The sequence below is a fragment of the Equus caballus genome, chromosome 26, assembly GCF_041296265.1.
Source record: "Equus caballus isolate H_3958 breed thoroughbred chromosome 26, TB-T2T, whole genome shotgun sequence".
Classification (NCBI taxonomy): Eukaryota; Metazoa; Chordata; class Mammalia; order Perissodactyla; family Equidae; genus Equus; species Equus caballus.
In genome coordinates this window covers 23,740,524-23,763,593 of record NC_091709.1, presented here as the reverse complement: position 1 = coordinate 23,763,593, position 23,070 = coordinate 23,740,524, and the positions used below count along the sequence as shown (strand labels likewise).

Sequence of the window (23,070 nt, the reverse complement as noted above, 5' to 3'; positions counted from 1 at the left end):
TCATTCTTCAGAAACAAGAACTTTTTATTGAGTTAAAAGGAGCACAGGGACATTTGAAAACCAGATAGTTACAACTCTCTCTTGAGAATAAGGAGCCATAAGCATTGAAGAAACCAGGAGATAAGACAGAGAGGAGCCCCAGTTTACTCTCCCAGCCAAACCCTCATCAAGGAACATAGATCACTGATGCCCTCCAACCCACTTCCACACTAATACATAGTTTCCTTCCGTGTTGAAATGTCAGTGTGCTATGCTCACCTCCACACTGATGGTGACCACTCACCTGTCCCAACTGTAAATCCCCTTTATATGCTAATAGAGGCTAAACATAGCTAGAAAAAACTTTAGGCAAATTTGGCAGCTATCTGCCTCCAGGGTCAATCCCAGATACCAAACAGCCACTTTGTTTTGTGGGCAAAGGAGGGACCAAATTGATTCCAGAACCCTCAGAGAGTGATTATATAGGCAACATGTGAAGACAAATGGTTTATATTGTCTATGCCACTTCTTTTGTTCTAGATTGAGTGTAGTATTGTTTATACAGCTACTAACAAAGTTACTTTATTACAAAATCTGTTGAATTTTAAATTAAAAATAATCGTAAGGCACATGTCTTGCACAATTGAAATTAGACAATTCTTGCCTCTAAGTAAAATATTCGAGTATATTTATACGACAGTTAATGAACTAGCATCTTATTTCTGAAGAGATTTCTTAAATGTAGTCTCACCAAAAGCAGAGAAACTGAAAGAAGATGACCATTTCTAGAAAAGAAACTCCATCTATGGTTATATGTTTATGTGTTTGAATTCAGTTGACAACAGCGATCATTTCTTTAATCAAAAGAGCATGTATTGAAAAATGAAACACCATAAAAATAAATATTAGAACAGTACATTTTTATCAAACACTTATGCAAAGGTAAAATATTTTTGCACAACTGTAAATTTCAATGCAATTTACATTACATTAACAAGATTACAATTTATGAAAGGTGAAAGAAACAAAAATAACTGCTTCCAACACCCATACTTCTGATCTGGTGATGGCAATTTTATCTGCATGGTCCATTCCATTTGCTTGAAGTTTTGGTGCATCCTTTAGCAAAATAAGCATGTCTCACTCCATTATTAGCACAGCATATTTTGTAAATGAAAGAATAAACATATAAAAATTATTTTGATAATTGCCTCAAGGGGGAGCTTACAGTTCATCTTGCAGATCCTTTGAGATTTCAAGCCATTCCAAGCTAAGGTTCTGATGCCATTCCTTATACAGATCCAGAATTATAAAACTCTATTTTCTTTTCTGGAGCCAAGTCAATGAATTATTATACTTCCATGCCGCTTTCTTTTCTGCTGCTTTTTGAAATCCACAGTGTGGACTGAGTTGGGCTAGTTTTTGTTCTTCCTTTACTGAAAAACATAAGAAGAAGTAAGTTCAGTGGCTGAGACTTCTTGTCAAATGGGGCATGTCTTGGTCCAAATGGAGATATTTCAGACCCTTATTATAACAGGGTCCTTCTTTGCTCACCAGCATATTTTTTCTTTCCTACAAAAAATGCTAGATTATTCCAGTATATGAAGATGGTAAATGGTTCATATGAAATAATGAGAAAACTAAAATAGATCTTTCTCTGAATCTTCACAGTTTAGAATTAGACATAGACACACACACACACACACAAACATGTTGGACGCAATACCACAAATTTTCATTGGAATCACCAATAAATCTTCATTTTTCTTTGATCAATGATTTTTGAAATTCTGCTTTGTGTATATTCTGCCACTCATATATGCTATATTTAATGCTAAGTCATCAAAATAGTGATTTTTTCCGAAGTATAAGGATCTTCCTGTTCCCCTCGTCCCATCAGTCTTCCTGTCCTAGAGTTGTCACTTAATCCCTGAAAGTTGAATTTCGCTTCAGTCTCAGAAACCAATGTAGCATAAAGCAGATTCAGGCCTTGACAATTTAGGAGTGTCTGAGTTCCTCTAGATCTGAGACTGGACTTTACTACTTGTCAGATGTAGAATTTGGACCCACATTTCCAGCCTGTGCCTTGGCTGGGCTGTCTTCTAACTGTCTTCCCATAAAATGGCCACTTCTCGGGCTCCCCCAAAAGTGCCTGTTCCTGAGTGTACCCAGGTCATCCTCTACCAGAATACTTATCAAGATCTAGACTCTTTTCGGTCTAGTTTTCTGAGAATGAGCCCTCACCTAGATCACTAGCCACTTCCTGTCCCCGTTTATTGTGTTCTGTACTTCCTTCCTCCTCCAGGCACCCCCTCCCAGCCCCACAGGCATGCCCTCCACCCCATTCTACTCACTCTCAGTCTACCAGGCATTGCAGAACTCCACCAAAGAGAGAAAAGAAGTCTTCCTAAACAAGCCTGAGCAACGCAGCTTTACAACATTACTTAAGTGACTTTAATTTAACTGTGAATTTGGACATAAAATATTATGTCCAAATTTTATGTTTTGGAGGTCTGTATCTAAATAAATAAGACCAACACATCTTTATCTATGAAGTCATCTAATATGAACAGAGAAGAAGTCAAGAAAAGTTTATGGGAACACATGGAATTTTTTTAAATGGTGAAAAAAGTGGTTAAGTTATTAATGTGACTTTTGGGTAGCATTAGTATTTAATTTAAGAGTTACTGCCAGTTAAGGAAACGAGAGTTATTATTTTGAACGTAACATGGAAGGATAGAAACCATCATGTGTACCAGACTGGAATTTAAACTTTCTGCAAGGCAGTCATATGATAATGGAGTTGAGTCTTTGATGAAGTTTCTCCTTGCTTTCCTGGAAGAAAGGAAAAGGAGAGGATCTAAGAAGGAACGAATTAAGCACTACAGCTAATTTCAGCTTTGGGAGCTACTCTATTTAGGTTTATTTTCTCACTCTGAGATTTCAAACAAGTGAAAACTCCACAGATCTTCAAGGTTTAAAAACCTGGAAGATTTTTGAATGAATAGAATCTCCACAATAAGACACTATTTGGAAGAAGGAGAATAAACTTTAGAGAAAATTTAGTTACCAGCACTTTTGACAGTTTTTAGTTTAGAAATGTGAATGTCTGCATAATATTTTTCAAGTCATATTTTCAAGCTGATTTGTTATTTCTGGCTTTACCTCAACAGATTGACTGGATTATGGGGGGATTTATATCAAATCTTCCCTCCACTTCACCACTTTTCACAATGATAAATCATCTTTCCATCTACACTCTTGGGAATTAACGGAAGAAACTAGATATTTACTATTATCTTTATTCTACACAAAATATTGAAAAGCAATTTCAACTGTGTTTCACATATGTATTGGAAAGCCAAGAGGACACAAAATGTAGTTTTAATTTGTTAGGCTTTATTTATCATTATTCAAAATGTCTTTTTTCTTTTTGAGTAAGATTAGTCCTGAGCTAACTACTGCCAATACTCCTCTTTTTGCTGAGGAAGACTGGCCCTGAGCTAACATCCATGCCTATCTTCCTCCACTTTATATGTGGGACCCCCTACCACAGCATGGCTTTTGCCAAGTGGTGCCATGTCCGCACCCAGGATCCAAATTGGTGAACCCCAGGCCGCCGAGAAGCGGAACGTGCAAACTTAACCACTGCGCCACCGGGCCAGCCCCCAAAATGTCTTATTTAAACAGCCAGTAAATCACAGGTTGCATCTTTTTAAAAATTTATGTGAATCATTTAGACTTTATATTTATTTAATTTTTCTCTGGAGTTTTTGTACTTAGTAGAGCCTTTAGGGTTTATTTCAGGAAAAGAAGAAGATGAGGTAAAAAAAGAGAAAAATGACTTATTTGCAGGTCCTTCCCTGATGGAGGCATTCTCTTGATCAATTTTTATTTGAAACATTTTGACAAAGATATCTATTTATTCTAGCTAAAGATGTCTAGTTCATTCTAGCAAACATACTCTTATTTAAACTCAAGTCTTTCTTTTCTTCGATACTCACTTATATTTCATATATTAATTGATTACATTGACAAATTGACACACATGGAAAAATTTCACTTCTAATTGAGGGGTATGGGTAAACAGATATAAAAGAATGCTGTCAAGAATCTCACTGCTAAGATATATCATTTTATTTCAAGATGCCTACTAAAAAGTGACCTATTTTTACCTCTGTACTTTACTTCCTATACTTAAAAGATCCTTTTGAAATGAAACAGAAGCTTATGACTTGAAATTTTGAAAAGCGATGACAAAGTACACCTACAAAAATCAAGTCTCGTGAACAACTTGGGGTCAAGATTGAAAGGTGTAGCATTAATGCTTATACATAATAAAAAAGAGACAGTGTGGGATAGTTGGATAGTTCTAAGCTTACAAGCATTCAACTTTCAGATCCACCACACACACTAGCTATGAGACCCAAGGCAAGTTGTGTAACCCATCTAAGCCATCATTTTCTCAACTGAAAAACAGAAACATAAGGGTACCTAGTTCATACGGCTTATGAGGATTAAACGAGATAATGCATGAATCTTATAACCAAGGTGTATCTCATTAGTTTGCATACGATGGGTTTGTGTTGCCCATCATGAAAATCAGAACGTTCTTAAGGCAATTTAAAAATATAATTTTTAACAAAATATATTTTTATAAAAATTATGTATAATTTCAATAGAATTTTATGAAATATTTTTAAAAGAGTTCTGAAAACCCACTTAAAATTTTGCAAGTTTTCTCTACCTATATGAATTATTTACCTTTTATGTACCATCTGGAAACAGCAGGTTCCAAAAGCAACCAGTATCAATAAGAGCAGCGGGATCGTTGGTATAACAACATAAATTAGATTGGGAATTATGCCTGCAAAAGTAAAACAATCTTAGTGTAAAAAGGTAGTTGAGGCAGGACTCTAACACCAAAGTTATATAAAAATTTTCCAAAAGTTTAAGATAAAATAGAATTATTGTTAATAAATAGATTCCAAGCAAAGTTCTTCCCAAAATACTGAATAATCTAACGAAATATTCCTATTTGGTAAAAATGAAAGACAAAATCATACTGTATTGGTAGCCATGCTCAATTCAATGTCCATATTTCCAGAACTATTTTCATATCTGCAATTCAGTTGGGGTTTAGTTTTCACAACATATTAATAATCTTAGCTATCTTACATCATTAATTGTTCTCAGTTATTACTTATAGAAACAAGCACTGATTATTAAAGAATAACAATCATTGTTAAAATAATTCTCAATTTATTAGATATGTAATTATCCTAACCAACAAGCTCAGTGCCATAATAATATGCAAGACTCTCTGGGACTAAACCAAAATATGTAAATATTAACTGATGATACAATCAGAACCCACAGACACAAGACTCCAGAGGCGTAAAGACTTTATCTTAATCAAATTCTAAAATGAATCACTTTTTAATCCTGTTCCATCATACTAGATAACATTAGGTAGTCTTGGTAAGATAAAAACTGCCACACTGAAGTCCCACACAGCTTAAAATGACTTTATTAAACATTTTTTCAATGTCATAAGAGGGAAAATATTCCTGATATAATTTTTACAGATATCTTTAAGTAGGTTTAGATGTTCTGAATGGTTTCAAAAGCCAGGTGCCTGAAAAGTGGAAAGTACTAAGATTTAATATCATGTCCACTCAAGAAAAGCAAAACTGAAAAACTATGCATGTAGTTAGCAAATTGAAAGCTGTCATCATTATTAATCTAAATAATTCTGGTCAAAGTACACTAGATTTAGATCAAACTACACATTTAACTGCGCATCACTGCCTTTGTTAACAGAAGAAGATACATTAACTGAGGCCCAGTGATGGGGTATTTTGGGGATAATTTGCTATGCTTTCACCCACTCTTGAGCTTTCAACAGTTGATTTTAAGAAGTTTAAGGATTCAGGAAATACATCCTTTCCTTTTCAAAACACCACCATGATCCCTTTATTTAATGTAAAGAAATAGAGAAGTATTTCCTACTCTTTCATGGATTTTGGATGACCTGTGGTAAGATTTGGAGACTTTGGGTCTTTGGCTCAATCTTCACAAAACAACTAGAATAAATAAATATTTCTGTCCAATTGGAATAGAGTCATGCTAAAACGAGTCCTTAACTGACACTAAGAGCAGTTTCTGACTAACGTGCAGTTTGCATTGGGATGGCATTGTGCGTCTTTTGCAGACAGTGGTGTGCTGGAGGCAGTTGGCTTTGGAGTCCATTGCATGCGTTCTTCTCAAGCTGCTATTCAGTGATGCCACTTTGGTAGCTTGAAATTGGCCAGAATTTTTTATTTACAACATGGAAAACCACGAGGGCTACAAATTAGGCTTTTTATTTTATATCCACCCCACCCAGCCAATCCCTCAACGTTTTCCAGCACACCACTGTTTGCAGCCCACTGAATGTGCCAGTTTCCACCATAACACCTACATCTTGTCGGGCAAGTTCCCTCTGGATCCAGGTTTTCATGTGGGTCAGTTAGTTTAGTACGAGATACATCCACTTTAAGTGAAAATTGGAAGAAAACAAGAAGTTTTTCTATTCAAAAACTAGCTTAGCATCATTTGTTCTAATCTAATTCAAAAGTGAATTTCCATAGGCTCATATTTAGTGCACCACTTCGCCAAGCTACAAGAAAAGTTGAGACCAACATGAAGCAAACTTTAAAAGCACAGTTTCTGCTCTTGACAAAGGAGTTAAAAACATGTGAGCTAATTACCTGCTTCAGTAACAACCACATTTTGATGGGCGTCTCCTGGTTGGTTTGTAAAGTATGTCTTTTCTGCAGGAGCTGTTGGATTAATCTCTACAAATAGTAAGAACAGGTTTCATATATAATAAGAGAAATAGAAATATAGATGAAAATAAGTTTATTATAAAACAATATAAACATCAGAGTTTTGATTTCTGAACATTTACAGCTAAAAGTTATATTTTGAATTTAAATTCACATGACATTATCTAACTATAAAGTCAACATTTAATTATCTTTGAATAAAGGATCCACTTGGTGAATCCTCGCAACTTGAATCCACTTGGTGAATCTCTGCTTCCCCAAACTGCATTTAGCCATCAACGGAATGTCTATGATGATGACAGCCTGCTACAGGTTATAATGACAAACCAGGCACAAAGCTAGGTAAAGATAAGAAAGAATTGGTGAGCATAAGAATGTGAGACACTAATTGCAATTCAAAAACAAGTAAAGATGACTCCTATACTAATATCAGTGTAATACTCAGGTTTCTCCTCTCAATAATCATCAGCAGATGACGGTATGTGGATTGCATCTGGAATTGATGATTCAAGTAGGAATGTTCTGAAGCACATTTCTGTCCTATACAACCAACATCATCCTTAGATTTGCTGTTTAATAGTGTCTATTTCTTTAAAAAATAATTGCAAATTAAGGCATGCAAATTGTTTCTTTCCCTGGTTTTATGAGATGAGATCTCCTTAATTGCCATGCACTTAAAAAATGTTGAAATTTCTTACGATGATCTGGTACTGCTCTGTCACCTAATTTTTTTCCTAGGGCACTGTTTGCTAAATTAATAGTTTGGTGAAAGTAAATGGAACTAGTAAGAAAATATCTGGTAAATTTGTTTTCATTTGTTCCAAAAACATAATTCTCTGTTTATTTTTGTCAATGGATGCAAAAGAAAAATCACATGCAGCATTTTATATTAGTTTTAGAATATTAAATCATTTCAATGTAATGTTTACTACTCTAATTTGGCCACATGGTCTCTATTCATTGGAAGTTTATGTTAAGTTCATATACCATCCTATAATAATATTTATTCTTGTACACATATTTTACCTGATAATAGCCTCCTCTGGTTTCAATACAGTCCTACCCTATACTCATTCTTCTACAGAATTTAGGCACTCTAATCCCATAGGTGCTCAACTGGTATTTGCTAAACAAACAATACAGATATTATGCAATTTATCAACATAGAACTGGCTATTTTTAAAATAATCTTAATAAACTTAAAATTAATGTAATTACTGATTAAGTAACAAAATTTTAGAAAACATAGTCCCATACACAGTCTTTTTAATGTCTAAGAATAAGAGTACAAAATGCAATTTTAATAAATACAAAAATTAGATTCAGAAGTATCCCCATAAAAATGTCTCAGGATAACTTTGGTAGACCCAAAGAATAGATATGTAGTTTGTAGAACAGTAACAAAAAATGGTGGATAAGAGAGTTAGAAAACTCAGGAGTGAATTTTTCAGTTTCTGCATAGCTAGTCCATTTCCTGCTACTTTGGATATCATTGGCCATTGCTATTAGACGGTATATAGAAGCAGAAAGAAGACTAAGTTCAAAGCACACAGTAATTCTCGCACAGTTGGAGAATAAAGTTCAAAATAAGTAGTGTTATAATTTGTAAATTTTAATTAGTTCCCCTGCTTAATCCCCAACCCCTTCACCACTAAAAAGCTAACCACTCAGAGCTAAAAAGGAGATGACTATATAAGCAAGGAATGTAATCAAACCAACAGCCTTCACTAAGAAAACATGAAGCTCAGGGAAGGTTAACTAAATAGAAAATAAATAGTTAAAGGTGAAAATATTTAAAGAAAAGAATAAAAAAATCTAAGCACATTAATAAGGCCAACTATAAAACTGTGCATATGCTGGGGCTGGCCCCGTGGCCGAGTGGTTAAGTTCTCATGCTCCACTGCAGGCGGCCCAGTGTTTCGTTGGTTCGAATCCTGGGCGCGGACATGGCACTGCTCATCAAGCCACGCTGAGGCAGCGTCCCACATGCCACAACTAGAAGGACCCACAGTGAAGAATATACAACTATGTACTGGGGGGCTTTGGGGAGAAAAAGGAAAAAAATAAAATCTTTAAAAAAAAATACTGTGCATATGCTACAAAACAATAAATACATAGAAGAATCTTATTCACCAAGTACAGATTATTCGAAGAGTTATGTAGAATATGGAAGATAAAAAAAAAATACTTTTATGTTTTAAATGCTCTTCCATGAATAACATAAACCTAGATTGCTTAAGTAAAGATTCTGGGGTTGATAGCATCCTGAATAATGTGGTAAGTATGAATGCAAAATAAAATAAAGCAAATGTTCAAAGGGTCAAATAGTTCACCTAAAAGATCACAGAAAGGAGAAGACAGTATTATGTTAAGAATACTTTACAATTTACTCTTTCATTCAATAGTTTTAAGCTCATAGTGTCATAAATTTAAAATATCAAAGAATTTCAACTTCATATTTTTCCAAGAAAAAAATAAAGACAAAGAACATAAGTACATTTAGCTTTGCACAGAACACAGATTTGGCTTTGCAAAGGCTTCCAGGAGGGTAATGATGGATTTAGTAACCAAGGGGTTTAAAGAATAAACTCACCAGGGATACAGAAAGTTGGCTAATATACTCAAGAGCAGGATAAACACAAGGAAGGGTAAATTTAATCCAAATAATCCCTTGTGCTTTATAGCTTATGAGAAAAGGCATCATTTAGTTTCAAGAGAATAATGGAAATAGCAGTACTTGATTATAATTGCCTTCTGAGAAAATATGTTATGAGGTCAAAAAGTCAGCCCTTGGAAGAGTTAAAACAACACTTCCAAACACTGAGGAGGAGAAAAACAGCAAAAATCCTCAAAGCCTAAGTATCTAATTTGACTTTCTTAGATGATTACAAAAATGAGTTTACATAGTTTTGATTAACCTCTCTTTTGGTCAAATATCAATTCAGCTAAGTTGTCTTCTTCAGAGTAATTCAAATTTACTATTTTCAACAGAAAATCATGCTGGTGTAAACTCAGGTCAATGCTGTCTTCCCATTTTCTGCATATGGCAAGAAGCTGGAGACTTCAAACAAAAGCTAATTAAAGAGGCATATTTCAAAGGATCATAGGATCATAGAGGATCATAGGAAGAACGTGGCACATTCCCCCATTTTCTTTCAACTATGGTTCAATGAGTTTTGACCAGCCTGACTTTCACTGAGGGGCACATGCCAAATATCATGCCACGAAATGATAAGCCAGTGTCCCAGAGAATGTTGCTTTGTTCCCTTAAATTCCCCAGATAATCATCTAAAGAACTATTGATCAGATGTGTAAATCTATAGGTGCTTTGGTGACTTGTACCTACTTCACACACACTTTACTAAAAGTTTAAACTATTTTAAAATAGATATTTACTCTTCATAAATCTGTTTACAAAAACACAATTTGGCCTTAATATTAGAAATACTGGTTTTCTCTTAAAGACACCTCTCCAGATGTTTCTAGTTATTCCCTTCTATCTAACTCATTGGGCAGTTTGCTCTATAGCATGTGATGCGCTTCAGGACACCGAGTGACTGACATGCTGCAAAGTAACTCCATGTTTCATACAGAAAAATAACAAGAGCCAAAGAGAGTAAAACGTAAAGATAAAATTTAATGTAAGCAAATACGCACAAAATCTGCTATCCCGACTTATAATACTTCTACCTGGTTCATACTTGCAGATGTAATTGTGCTTCATGTTGCACCTGTCGTCATTCCACTGGTAAAGGTAGGGCCCGCCAAGGCCAGGATTGGCTGTCGGTTGATGATACATCACAACACACTTTTCACTCCCACAGGAAGGTTCATCGGTATACCAGTTTCTGCAAATACGGAGCAAGAGGAACACTTCTAAGTGACTTTCCCCATTCTGTTCTGACATCCTCTACAGGTAACAGAAATCTCCCTTCACCTTTTGAGTCCCCCAGGACACATTCAACCTCTCAGGATCCCTACTCACCGGTACTGGGAACTGCTTCCATCAGACCATTGGTAGAGATCTGGGCAGCCACCGGATGCTTGCCCTTCTCCATTTCTCCAAAGCCCGATCCAGAAATCACCATCAGAGATCCCTGTTCCTGGTTTTGTCAGGTTTTGCAACATGCTTTCTATTAGCTTCTGTTCTGTTTGATTCTCAAGGCTGAGAAGGGCTCCCCCCTCACTCTCACAAGCCAGACGTGCCTCCTGAAAGCTCACTCGGCTGGACAGTTCATGGAAGTAGGCCATTTTGTAGCAGGGATGCTTCAAGTCAGCAAAACACACCTTTTGGCCTGCAAAAAAGATGCCCATGTATTGATTATTTGAACTATAATCATAGTGCTACTATGAATTAAGATCAAAGAACCAATCAAAACAGGAAACATTCTACCAAGAATGCTTCTTGCATTGAATCATTGTGTAAAGTTTATTTTCTAGATTATCATTTTCAATTTATAAAAACAAATTGATTCTCTACTAACTTACAAGAATATTTTAAACATAGTACTTCAAGGAAATTTTTGTTAAGGGAAGTCATAATTCTTCCAGCTTAGATTTTATAAACTGATTACCATAGCAAGTGAAAGTAGCTAAAGAAATTTCAGGTACATATACAGTCAAAGGAGCTAAAAGATCAAGATTATGAAATAAAAAGAATAAGTCACAAATTTAGTTAGCAAAACAAGTAAAGTCAGGGCCAGCCCTGTGGCACAGTGGTTAAGTTCACACATTCTCCTCCGGCAGCCTGGGGTTTGCTGGTTCAGATCCCGGGTGTGGACCTACACACCACTTATCAAACCACACTGTGACAGGTGTCCCACATATAAAGTGGAGGAAGATGGGCAAGGATGTTAGCTCAGGGCCAATCTTCCTCAGCAAAAAGAGGAGGATTGGTGGCAGATGTTACCTCAGGGCTAATCTTTCTCAAAAAAAAAATAAATAACTAAAGTTAAAAAAATCAATATACGTATCGTGTATGAGCTCCAATCTCTCAGTCAATGTCTTCTCTCTTTTTACACAGACATCTCAGATGAGTCATAAATTTCAAATAAAACCTCCCAAATTTGAACTTAGAGAATCAAGAACTCAAAACAAACAAACAAAGGACACATTTTAAATGTGAAAAAAAAATCGATGGCTTAGGGAACAGTTAGAAGCAATACATCATGAAGTAAAGGAACTAGCAAAATCTCATCAATCGTTCATTCTTGTCAATTTCTGATCATGTGGCTAGAGATCAGGGTAAGCTGAAATTTGACTAAACCTGTCTTTCAAAGAAAGTTAAATGATTAGCTAAAAATAGATTAGGTGGTAAATATTTAGTGGACTTGAAAATAAATTATTTTTCAGCTTTAGAGTCGCCACTTACATATTAAACACATATTAAATAAAAAGGAATTCTTCAAATTTAAGCTAAAAAATGTTCTTTTACACTAGTTGAAATTAATTCCTTTATGAGTTTCAAAGTAGTAACATTGCGTTTCTTTTGAACTTTCCCTCGTTCAGAATTTCATTAAATTTCAATCCAAATTCACTTAACTTTACCTTTCCCTTAAGTTAACCTTAACTACTGGTGGTTTTATTGCATATTTATTTAGGAATAAAGATTGGGGCCAACAAAATGTCGAAAATCTAAGAACAAATAAATAGAATATTCAGAATTTGGAAGGGAAATTTAAAACATAACTTTTTATTTATACTTATATTTAAAGGTTTTTATATTACAACAGTCAGTTTAACCACTTATCCTGATGTCTGTAAACCATTTTAAAAGTCACTATACATATGCATATATATATGTTTATATATAAAATAAATTTGTTCTAAGATATTAGCCAGAACCACAAATGATGCTTAAAATAATTCTTGAGACCTCTTAATGGAATATTACCTTATTATCAAACTTCATTGTTGTGACGTCACTAATTTACTTCTGCTCTAACAAAATCTATGAAAACTTAAATACATAGGCAACAAAAGTTTGATAAAAAATCTCTCAAAATTGAATTTCATACGCCTCTGCATTTAAGCAGAATGATTTGTCCTAATTACTTAGTAACATAACTTCAAATATGGATGAGGCCATACTAAAGCCATACATATAACAAGAATATCACACAGCGTATAGGATTTAGCTAACTCTATGGGCAATGGAAGTCCTATTGTTCTATCGTTTACACTTTCCCATTTTTACCAACAAACATGTATTCTAAGATTTTAGAGACAGCTTCCAGAATGGTCATGCTTTTTGTTTTATTTTTCATTAGCTTCTTTTGTTCACCTCTGATCTCTGCTGTCAACTTTAAAAAGAGACACAGAGCCTGCCTGTCACTATTCCTTATCCCCAACCTGCTACCCCTAGCCTACACTACTTTCTTAGTCTTTTTCTGATTTCAGTTTAGATTTGGCCTTGGAAAACAGACTATCAAGTATTTTATATAAAATTAAATCAACTTACTTTATGCTAAGAAATTAAGGTGTAGCTTTACTGCTTTCTTAAGATTCATCTGCATGAAAATCATTCCTGTTGGGATTGAACGGTTTTTCACTATGCATTTAATTTTGAAGCCCATCAAGAAAATCTGTCAGTAGTGGAGAGCTGGGGGTGTTATTGTACTTAACACTGGCCAAAAAATAAAGCATTCAAGCTTTATACTCTTAATTACAGTGTATCACACTGAGCCAATGTCAGTATCACATCTATTCTCCCCCAGAATCAGCAATTAATGACCTATGATCACACTCAGAGGCAGGAGGGAGCAGAAATCAGTGGAAACCATTAACCTCACAACAGTGTTGGGGTGATAGGCATTCGATATCTTGACACAAGCTGAGAACAGACAACTAATATAATAGTGGTTCCAGTACTGCAAGCAAGACAGCCAGTGGTCCTCTCTGTCTCATTAACTGTGATCTGGACCCAGGAGCAACATGCTGAAAAAATAAGAACAAGTTAGCAGACTGCCCCAACTAATAGTTAATGAAAAGTATCAAGTTAGTATGAATGATCACAGGCAACGGGATCAAAGAGACTTCAAGAGGACAAATCAGTGTGAAATAATCTTTGAGAGATGATGATGGAAATCCCAAGGGTTGATTCTAATACAATCATTACTTTTAAAAATTTCTCCTAATTTCTTACTAGGGTTTGTGATGACTTCATTGTTTAAAATGGTTGTTCCTGGTAATATTCTAACAACGTCATTAAGCCTAGTGATTTTTTTTTTTTTTTTTGAGGAAGATTAGCCCTGAGCTAACATCTGCCACCAATCCTCCTCTTTTTCTGAAGAAGACTGGCCCTGAGCTAACATCCGTGCCCATCTTCCTCCACTTTATACGTGGGATGCCTACCACAGCATGGCTTGCCAAGCGATCCCATATCCACACCCAGGATGCAAACAGGCAAACCCCGGGCTGCCGAGAAGCGGAATGTGCGAACTTAACCACTGAGCCACTGGGCCAGCCCCAAGCCTAGTGATTTTTATGCTTGTATTTTTAAAGCAAGTTCTGTTTCCAATTTAATCTTCTACATCCTTTATATACTTCTAAGTCTCAAAATATATCAAGTGCATTCCCTTGAATTTTCAACTTGTTCAGTTTTTCACTCCAAGAACTCCCAGACTTGGATTTGATTCCAGCACCTTCAGATATTAAACTTGTCCAACAAGATTGTTTTGCAAGATGTGAAAAAGAAGCCAAAATTAAGAAGGAAAAAAAAAAGCAGATTAGCCAGAAGTTTCAATGAGGAAAAATTATACATGTACCAAAGCTGACACATATTCAGAAGATGCACTGGTATGATTTACATTCTAAAAGTCTCTGCTCACTATCTCTGATATATTAAAAATAAATTCATAGTGAGGATATAAAAACAATAATGAGAATCAACTTGTTTATAAAATTAAGACAGCACTTCTAATTACATGCATAAGAGAACTTTAAGTGTCATGTGGAAATTCCTAATACCACCAGTCGGTATTAGGAATGTTAATCTGTAGATAAATGTGAGTCTGTAGAGAAATAACAATACGGATAAGAGAAAAATCCATAGACAGGGATTATGTTTAAAATAATTCACAAGTAACACTGCACAGGCCCTGGATCATGGCCAGCCTTGACACTCTCTCTGGCTGTGGATGATGGAGCGGTCCAGGGTCCTAGGTGAGGGGGTAGTGGCTGCCCTGCAGGGGGACTCTTGGAGGAACAGTAGCCAATTACCAACTACAGATAGACATTAAGTCCAAAGTGTATTGATTGAATATCAGCTGTGTCCGCGGAGTCTGAACTGAAAAGTCACTAGCAGTTCAGATCTAGCAAAGCAGTTTCAGGAAATTATAGCCACATGGCACAGTTTTTTATGGTATATATACATAAACACTTAAAGCTGACACTGTGAATTTCTTTATATCCAATTTTATTTTACTCCTGATTTTCATCTTATTGTGCAAATTTGATCCAAGTTACAGCAAAATCAGCAAAAGAAGAAGCTATTGAACTGTTCACCGCCATTTCAGCTGATCCATTTGGCCGCAATAGCAGTGGAACTCCAACAGCTGGGAAACAAATGGTGCCCTAATTCCCAGAAAAGTTCCATTATTACGGATCTTCTGGAAGCAACTTTCCCACTTTCATAAGGCTAATTTTCCTAAAGAACCATTAAGATTACCTCCTCTCATTCTGTGAAATCACATGGAGAATTTCCTTTTCTCTTACTTTTAAATGTTCTATTCAGATAAAATCGTCCATCATCTACATTTACTTCCATCTGCTACATCTGCTCTTCCATTTAGTGTTCTACTACCCATAAAACATTCCGATACATATTCAAATAACTAAATAACAGGTTTTCATTACAATATGCCTACCTTGATACTGTCTGACGATTTACTAAATGTTACCTAGTATCTGGAGTGAGAAACATCTTAATGTTGGCTTGTTTATAAGAGAGAATTCCACCTAGGATTCCACACCCATTGGTTTCATACACACACACATTGCACAGAACTACATACAGACACACGGACTTCTATTTAGAGATAATTCTCAGTATTGTCTACTAAAATAAACATTCCTATCACCGTCACAGCTAAGATTCTGCTACTATTTCCACGAATAGATGGTTTTGTCTTCTCTCTTAGTCATGAAAATTCCTTTAGAGCTAAATATTGGCAGAGTTTTAAATGGTTTGGCAATGATGTAATTGCAAGGCCAAACTAATAACGTGATGGCAGTTTACTTTTTCTTCCTGAATAGAAAGGATCTATGATTTGTTTTGACTTTGCTTATAACTATTAACTTTCTGATAGTTGAGTTCTCATTAGTAACATTTTAGTAGTAACATTTTTCTTATACCTTTCACTATAATTATATATTATCCATATAAAAATAAGTATTGAATTTATATCATATTTTTCAAGTAAAACATGGAAGATATTTTATGAATTCCTATTGTTCAATTATGATCTACCTTTAGTTGCAAAGATACAGAAACTTGTATAAAAGAGGATCTACATAATAAAATCTTTCCAAAACCAGATTGACTGGACTTTGGAGATTTTACTAGAATCCCCCAAAATAATTTGTTTTTCATAATTCTTTCTTACTTCCCTCAAAATCACACTGATAAATATGCTGATACTGCAATATACAGTGTGACATGACCTCTGATAGCAATGCCTGCACTTCTGAACTAGAAGAAAGGGAATGCTATTGATCTGAAGTGTTCTGCTCTCCGTGTTCAATATTACACCAACTTCTTAAGAAATTTTTTAATAAAAAATGTTTTGCTATAATAAACTTTATTTTTGCAACAGAAATTCTACAATGCAATTAATTGCATAGCACACTGTTAAGATTGTGCTAGAATCCATTTTCCTACATTGATACACAAAACAAAAACTGCAGTCCTGGGTCACTTTATGGAGGGTAGTGGCAGCTGCAAGGCCCATCTCTCCAGCTGAGAAAACCACAAGCTTTCTGAGAAGGGGGTGAAACTCAATTTTTTAAAATCCTAATATTTAAAATCAATGTCTAAAAGATAAATTGTAAACCAAGTAACTGTGTGAGCTAAGAGTTCAAGCATTCAATCAATAAGACCTGGCTTGGAATCCCAGAGCTATAGCACTTGAACTGTGAGGACATGACTTAAACTTTCCTGGTCTCAGCTTTGCTACCTAAAAAGTGAGAATAGTTATGAGTTTTAAAGAAATAATGATAGTAATAATAGCCTGACATTGATCGATAATTTAGCATGCAGGGCCTCATTGCAAGTACCATCCATGCCTTTGGGTAAATCAGAAAAAGATGATCTCTCCTGGTGACATAGGCTGCTCAGCTAGAAAAAGTTGTGTTTTTCTCCAGATGGCCTCAGCTCCAGGCACAGGGCTTGCCAGGCTGAGCTCCCTCTCATAGCTTCTTGGTGTGCACCCCTGTGCATGCTCCAACCATCACAGCTGTCTCCAAACCCCTTTTATCCCTCCAACAATGCCGTGACGTAGGTGCTCTCATCCCTTTATAAAAATGAGGCAAGGGGGAGGGGCTGGCCTGGTGGCGTAGTAGTTAAGTTCATATGTTCCACTTTGGTGGCCAGGAGTTCCTGGGCCCGGATCCTGGGTGCAGACCTACACACCACTCATCAAGCCATGCTCTGGTGGCATCTCACATACAAAGACAAGGAAGATTGGCATAGATGGTAGCTCAGGGCCAATCTTCCTCAATAACAACAAAAACACATGAGTCAAGGGGGACCTAGAAAAGTTAAATAATTTCCCCAAATTCACACAGCTCCTAAGTGATACAGCCAGGGTTTAAAACGAGGGAGTGTGGCTCTGCAGTACACGTATTAACCCAGATTTCTATGCAGCTTCCAGATACATTTTAAATATAATGTTTTTCTAAGGTCAAAGATTTCATAAATAAAGGGATTGATGAATATATACACTATTCATGTTTTCTATATTCTAATTACTAGCATTGATCTGTTATTGATTCCTGGGTAGCTCATATATGCAAGGAGCTGTGCATCTAGAATTTGTTTCTTAGCAGATTGTAGATTTTCTGTTACTGGACATTTAGACACAAGATGAATATCAGAACAGCTATCTCATATTTTCAGACCATATATGTCCTTAATGATTTTTTTTATCTAGCCCTTCGATTTTCCAAATAAAACAAACAAGGCCCAAACTGAACTTTTCCCAACTACAAGGAGTATAACTTTAGTCAAGTTTTCAGGTCGAACTCAGTCAAACATTTGTGTTCAGCAACAAATCAGTCCAGGCCTAAGATCCTAAAAGTAATTCCCAACGCAGAATCATAAATTCAGTTGTGTACATCCATCCACCTGCGTGCGAAGTGCTCAGCACAGAAGGCAGTTGTAAAAAATAAAAATTGTTAGCGAGAACGTCAGCTGGATTTCCAAGCTGGACCCCTTTACACAACACTGTCTCTTTTCTAATGTTAATGTCATACATATCACCATCCTCGGGAAAAGGAGTTATAAAAACAAAACCATAAAATGATGAAAAACAGCAGTTAAGGAATAATGGCTATGATAAATGTGTAGTTTATTAAATGACTAGTAATAAGATTAATCTGTTCTTTTCTTGCCCAAGAGATACTTAGAGTAATTGCATCTTTGAAAACTGCACTGTCATCACTTTATGCTTTTGATGATGTCATGGAAGAGTACCGTGGGCTGGGCCACGCTCAGCAGTTTTTTTTTGTATCTCCCTTGCATTACATTATTCTACAAGCTACTGGTCACCACCCATGATTTTGCAACATTCTGTGGCATCTGCATGATAAAAAGACAGGTTTCAATCACTCAGTATCCTAAATAAAATGTTTTCCAATTTTAATAAGTTCAAATTCATACATATTAAAGTGTTCTGCAGAAATTTGGAGGCACCATGAAATACACTTAATCCCATTTTGCAGCACAAAAAGATTAGAGATCACTACTGGGTGCACTAAAAAGAAAAACAGAGAGTAAAAAAGAGAAACACATTACTTCAAAACACTTCAAGTGTTTAAAAATATTCACACACTCTTCGAACATATCCTCCCATCTTAGAGACTTGAATTTTGAACTCTTCTTTTTCATATGTCTCTATCCCCATAAACAAAATTCTCTTACCTTTGTCCTAAAGAAGGTGTCATTATGTACCATTCACTTCACAAAATTACATGATTGCAGCCCCCTTAGATATTCTCTATATACCTGTGTTCAGCAACAAATCAGAACAGGTCTAAGATGCCAAAAATAATTCCCAACCTAGAATCATAAATTCAAAAATACTCTTTGATGATTATCCTCATGCTTACATATTTTTATTGCATATTCATGTATCGAAACAAGCAATGCCACTAACCTATAAAAAATACTTTTTTATTACTGCTAGATGCTATTAAATCTCCTGGGGTAGATTATGATGATGAAGTTGTTTGAAATGTTATTTCTTGTGAAAATATCTTCACTTCATTTGTAAACTGTGCTCTCAAATTTGAAATGGGTGATATATTTTAAAATATTGGAAAGTACCTTATTGACTATTTTAATGCAGTAAAATAAAGAGAATTTCCATAAATGATCATTTTATGAGTTCCTGTCTTTTTGGGGAGTTAAGTGGTTATTTTGATGTTCTATGTAGAAATTACAAATAGTTGTATTGAAATTTAATAAATAGAAAATATATTCCATATGTTGTGAGCATGTTCCTAATAATGGCCCCAAAGAGCTTGATTCAGTCAACAGGTGCTTGAGTACAGAATTTTGGTAAATGGTCCCCAGTGCTACAAAAAAGTTGATGCGCCACTCAAAACTTAGCATCCAAAAGGCAGACATCAGACCTACTGCTTCCAAAATTTCAGGCTTTACACTGCTCTCGACTCATGCCATTGTGGCTGAAACATACCTTAAAAAAAAATTAGGCTTCAAGGGATAAAAATCACATAGCAATTTATAATGATTAAATTTCGATATGAATTTTTATGCCCAAAGACAATTAAATTACTCATAAGAAAAACATAATGAAGTAATTGTTTTAATATCAAGTAAACATCATCATTTGTGCTAAATTAAATAGATCATGTTCAGTTAATTAGAAATTTTCCAGATGTCACCTACAAGATGCCTATAAATGCTTAACAGGAAAATACAGAAAAAGGTTTGGAACAATTTGTGCAATAAAAGAACACAAATAAACTTTTCATCAGCAATGTTTAGTTCAGTTTTCACTCTGGATATCCATTTCCTCCCTTGCAAAGTTTAAGGCATATAAACAAGAATATACCAAAAGGATACTAAGTTAATGAAGTGTTTCTACTGTTGAAAAAACACCTTATCTTCAAAGCATGGTCTCTACTATTCATTCATCTGCAAGAATAACTCCGATAAACACAAAGGCAGCCAGATATGTAATTCACACATTCAGATAGGTCTACAGAGTGAACTTTCTCTTCCAAGCCAAATTAGGGAGGAAAGAAACCTAATTGTCATGGCTTCTGTAACCTTCTTATTTGATACTATCAAATTTTCATTTTACAAGCAGCCTGATTTTCTTCCACCTCCCAAAATGTAAGCAACACGCATATCCAAATGACATTTCACAATATATTTAATTCCAGTGTCCCCAGAGAGCCAAAAAGTTAGTGGAGAGTGATTGATAACTACACATTTAAGAATTATATTCTGAAGATGTAGGACATCACATATTGCCAAGGGGAAGATCAGTAACAATTAAGCTTAATATGCCAGTTTCCAAAGGTCTGGCTTCACTACTGATTAAGTTGCTGTCATCTGTCATCTATTTCTACCTCTAGAGACACCTGTTATACAGATACACAAAATGGGAAAAGGAATTCGTGCTTTTTTACACTGAAAAAAAACTTCCCACACTTAAAACACATGCCTACATACATTCGACAAATATTTATTTTAACACTTTAATGAGCATCGCAAGAGATTTCGATAAGGGAAGTGATGTTCAATTTTCATGGCCTACTCATTCATCCTAGGCTTTTGAGAACATTCATGTTTTTTAAGAGACCTTCCCAAAAAGTAAGGGAGGGTGAATGCAATATAAATTGCAAACAATAGGACAGTGAAAGTCGAGGAAAAGAAAAATCAGAGAGAACTCTAGCAAGATTGCCAATTCTGATGCATTTCTTTGCACTTACTCAACAGACCTAACTCTGCACCTACTGTGTGCATGAGCCTGCAGTCACTATGACATGCACCTCAACCCAACCACAACCTACTTCATTTCCTGAGAAGTCCCCAACTTGGAATGAGATATGAAAGGAAAAGATTTCACGCACAATGACCAGTCCCTGTTCTTTGTCAGCCCTCCTGAGAACAAAGGCAGCGTGCCCAGGGGTGGCTGAGCGACCCACAGCGAACAGGTCTGGTCTCAGAAATCATCCTAGTGAACAGGATGAGGGGACAGAAGTCGAGCTAGGCCAACAGGGGGTGGCATTTCTGCAGCGGCTCTCTGTCTCTGGATTCCCTCTCCCTCCGCGGTACCCCACCCCTTTTGCAGGTGCCAAGCCCTGCCCAGTAGCCAACTCTCTTACAAAGAAAGTGGAAATCACTCCGGGAAAAGGCTGTACCGCTCATGATGTACTGCTCGCTTTGTAGCTACTCAATCAAGCACTTCCCCCAAATGTCAACTTTTCTCTGTGTGTGTTTTGGGCGGCCGGGAGAAAGCAGAATACAATCCATTCCACCACCACCCTACTCTTCCTACTCCTGGCCCCCTGTTCCGCACAGGTTTCCAACCCCCCGGAAGAGCCTCCATCCCCAGGACAGCTGCCCCGCACCTCCCTCACCCTGGGCGCCCCATGGTCCCCTCTCTGGCCCGTCCGCTCGGCGGGTGGCAAGTGGCCCCCTGACTCACCGCTGACCACCCGACGGCAGAAGGCTCCGTGGCCGCAGAGCAGCGCGGCGCCCAGCAGCAGCGAGACCACGCGGCTCATCGCGGCGCAGCGGCAGCAGCAGGTGTTGATGGAGCGAAGGCGGCCTCTGCTCTAAGCCTGCAGCCTCCCCGCCTCCTCTCTGACCCTACTCTCTCCGCCCGAGCCCAGCTGCAGGGTCCCCAACACGCATCGCCTTTGGCCGGACCTGGCGCCGGGCGCGCTCCTGCCGCGCGCGGGCGTAGGGGCTGGAGCGCACGCCCCGGGGGGGTGCGCGTTTAGGGAGAAGGAACAGAAGTGGGAGTATCCGTGTCTGTTGGAGAGGTGAAGAAGGAACCCTGATTTGGATTCCACCCGCCCCCTTTGCTCCTCTCCGCGGCCTCTGGCTAGTGAGGGGCTGAGCCCGTGCGCCCCAGACGCGCTCCCGCAGCAGCAGCTCTGCGCTGGAGGCGCGTCTTATATACTCACATCCCGAGGTCCCAGCCCCTTGCTAGTAATAATTTTTAACTACTTCGTCTCTCCTGCTGTGTGGAGCATCCCGGCCCCTCCCTTAAAAACTGGAGCCACTTTGAAAATAATCCAGTCAGCAGCCCCACCTCCTCCTCTCCGCTCCTCCCAGTCTCCTCTTTCCATTCGCCGACAGACTCGATACTCATTTGTGTAAAATGTCACAGCTTTGCTATTAAACTCTGGCAAAAGTTGGATCCATTTGGTTTTCTCAAAGATTAATATCCACGGGGATGCCAAGCTGTGAGGCCTTTCTCTTTTTATGCTAAATTGCTTGATCATATGTATTGCTAGATGCAGAGCGCTAGCCACTATTTAAGATGGATTGGCGGAGTGGGAGCCAAAACCTGCTCAGTGAATTATATAACGTGGCAGGTTTTTCCCCACCTAGGTTCTGCAAATAGATTACTTCAAAGCAGGTTGTTTGGTTAAATTGCCACAGGAGCAAATTGAAGAAAATATTTGAAGCCCAGTTTCCTTGATTATTCCAATCTCAGTATTTGCAGCTCCAGAAAAAAACCGTCGACACAAAATAAATATTCTGAATACTTGGGAATTTTCTGGATATAAATGCATGTATTTCTTTGCAATCATTTATTGGTGACTTAGGGTTTACATTAGAAGTAAAACATTTTAAATCCTGCAAAGGCACTTTTCCATAACTTTACCAGCACTTTATTAAAATAGTGTTCATAAGAATGCTAGAGTTTCCTGGAGTATTGGAAAGAAATTCATGAGAGTTTCTCCTAAATCTAGTTGATGATAGGAACACTGGGGATGCTCTCATAATGAACTTCGGTAGAATTGATATTTTGCCATTACGTTGCCTTAAATGCAC

At 36.9% G+C, this 23,070-nt stretch overlaps 1 protein-coding gene across 1 annotated transcript; it reads right to left on the bottom strand.

Annotated features, from left to right (window-relative positions):
* On the bottom strand, nucleotides 1-22,191 carry CHODL (chondrolectin). Its single transcript, XM_001500304.7, has 6 exons — nucleotides 21,710-22,191; nucleotides 10,795-11,104; nucleotides 10,500-10,657; nucleotides 6,732-6,818; nucleotides 4,744-4,846; nucleotides 1-1,415 (listed from the first exon to the last, which is right to left on the bottom strand). Exons 1-6 carry the CDS (start codon nucleotides 21,786-21,788, stop codon nucleotides 1,331-1,333), a joined length of 822 nt encoding a protein of 273 aa, XP_001500354.1. The 5' UTR covers nucleotides 21,789-22,191; the 3' UTR covers nucleotides 1-1,330.
* Nucleotides 22,192-23,070: the final 879 nt, after the last annotated feature.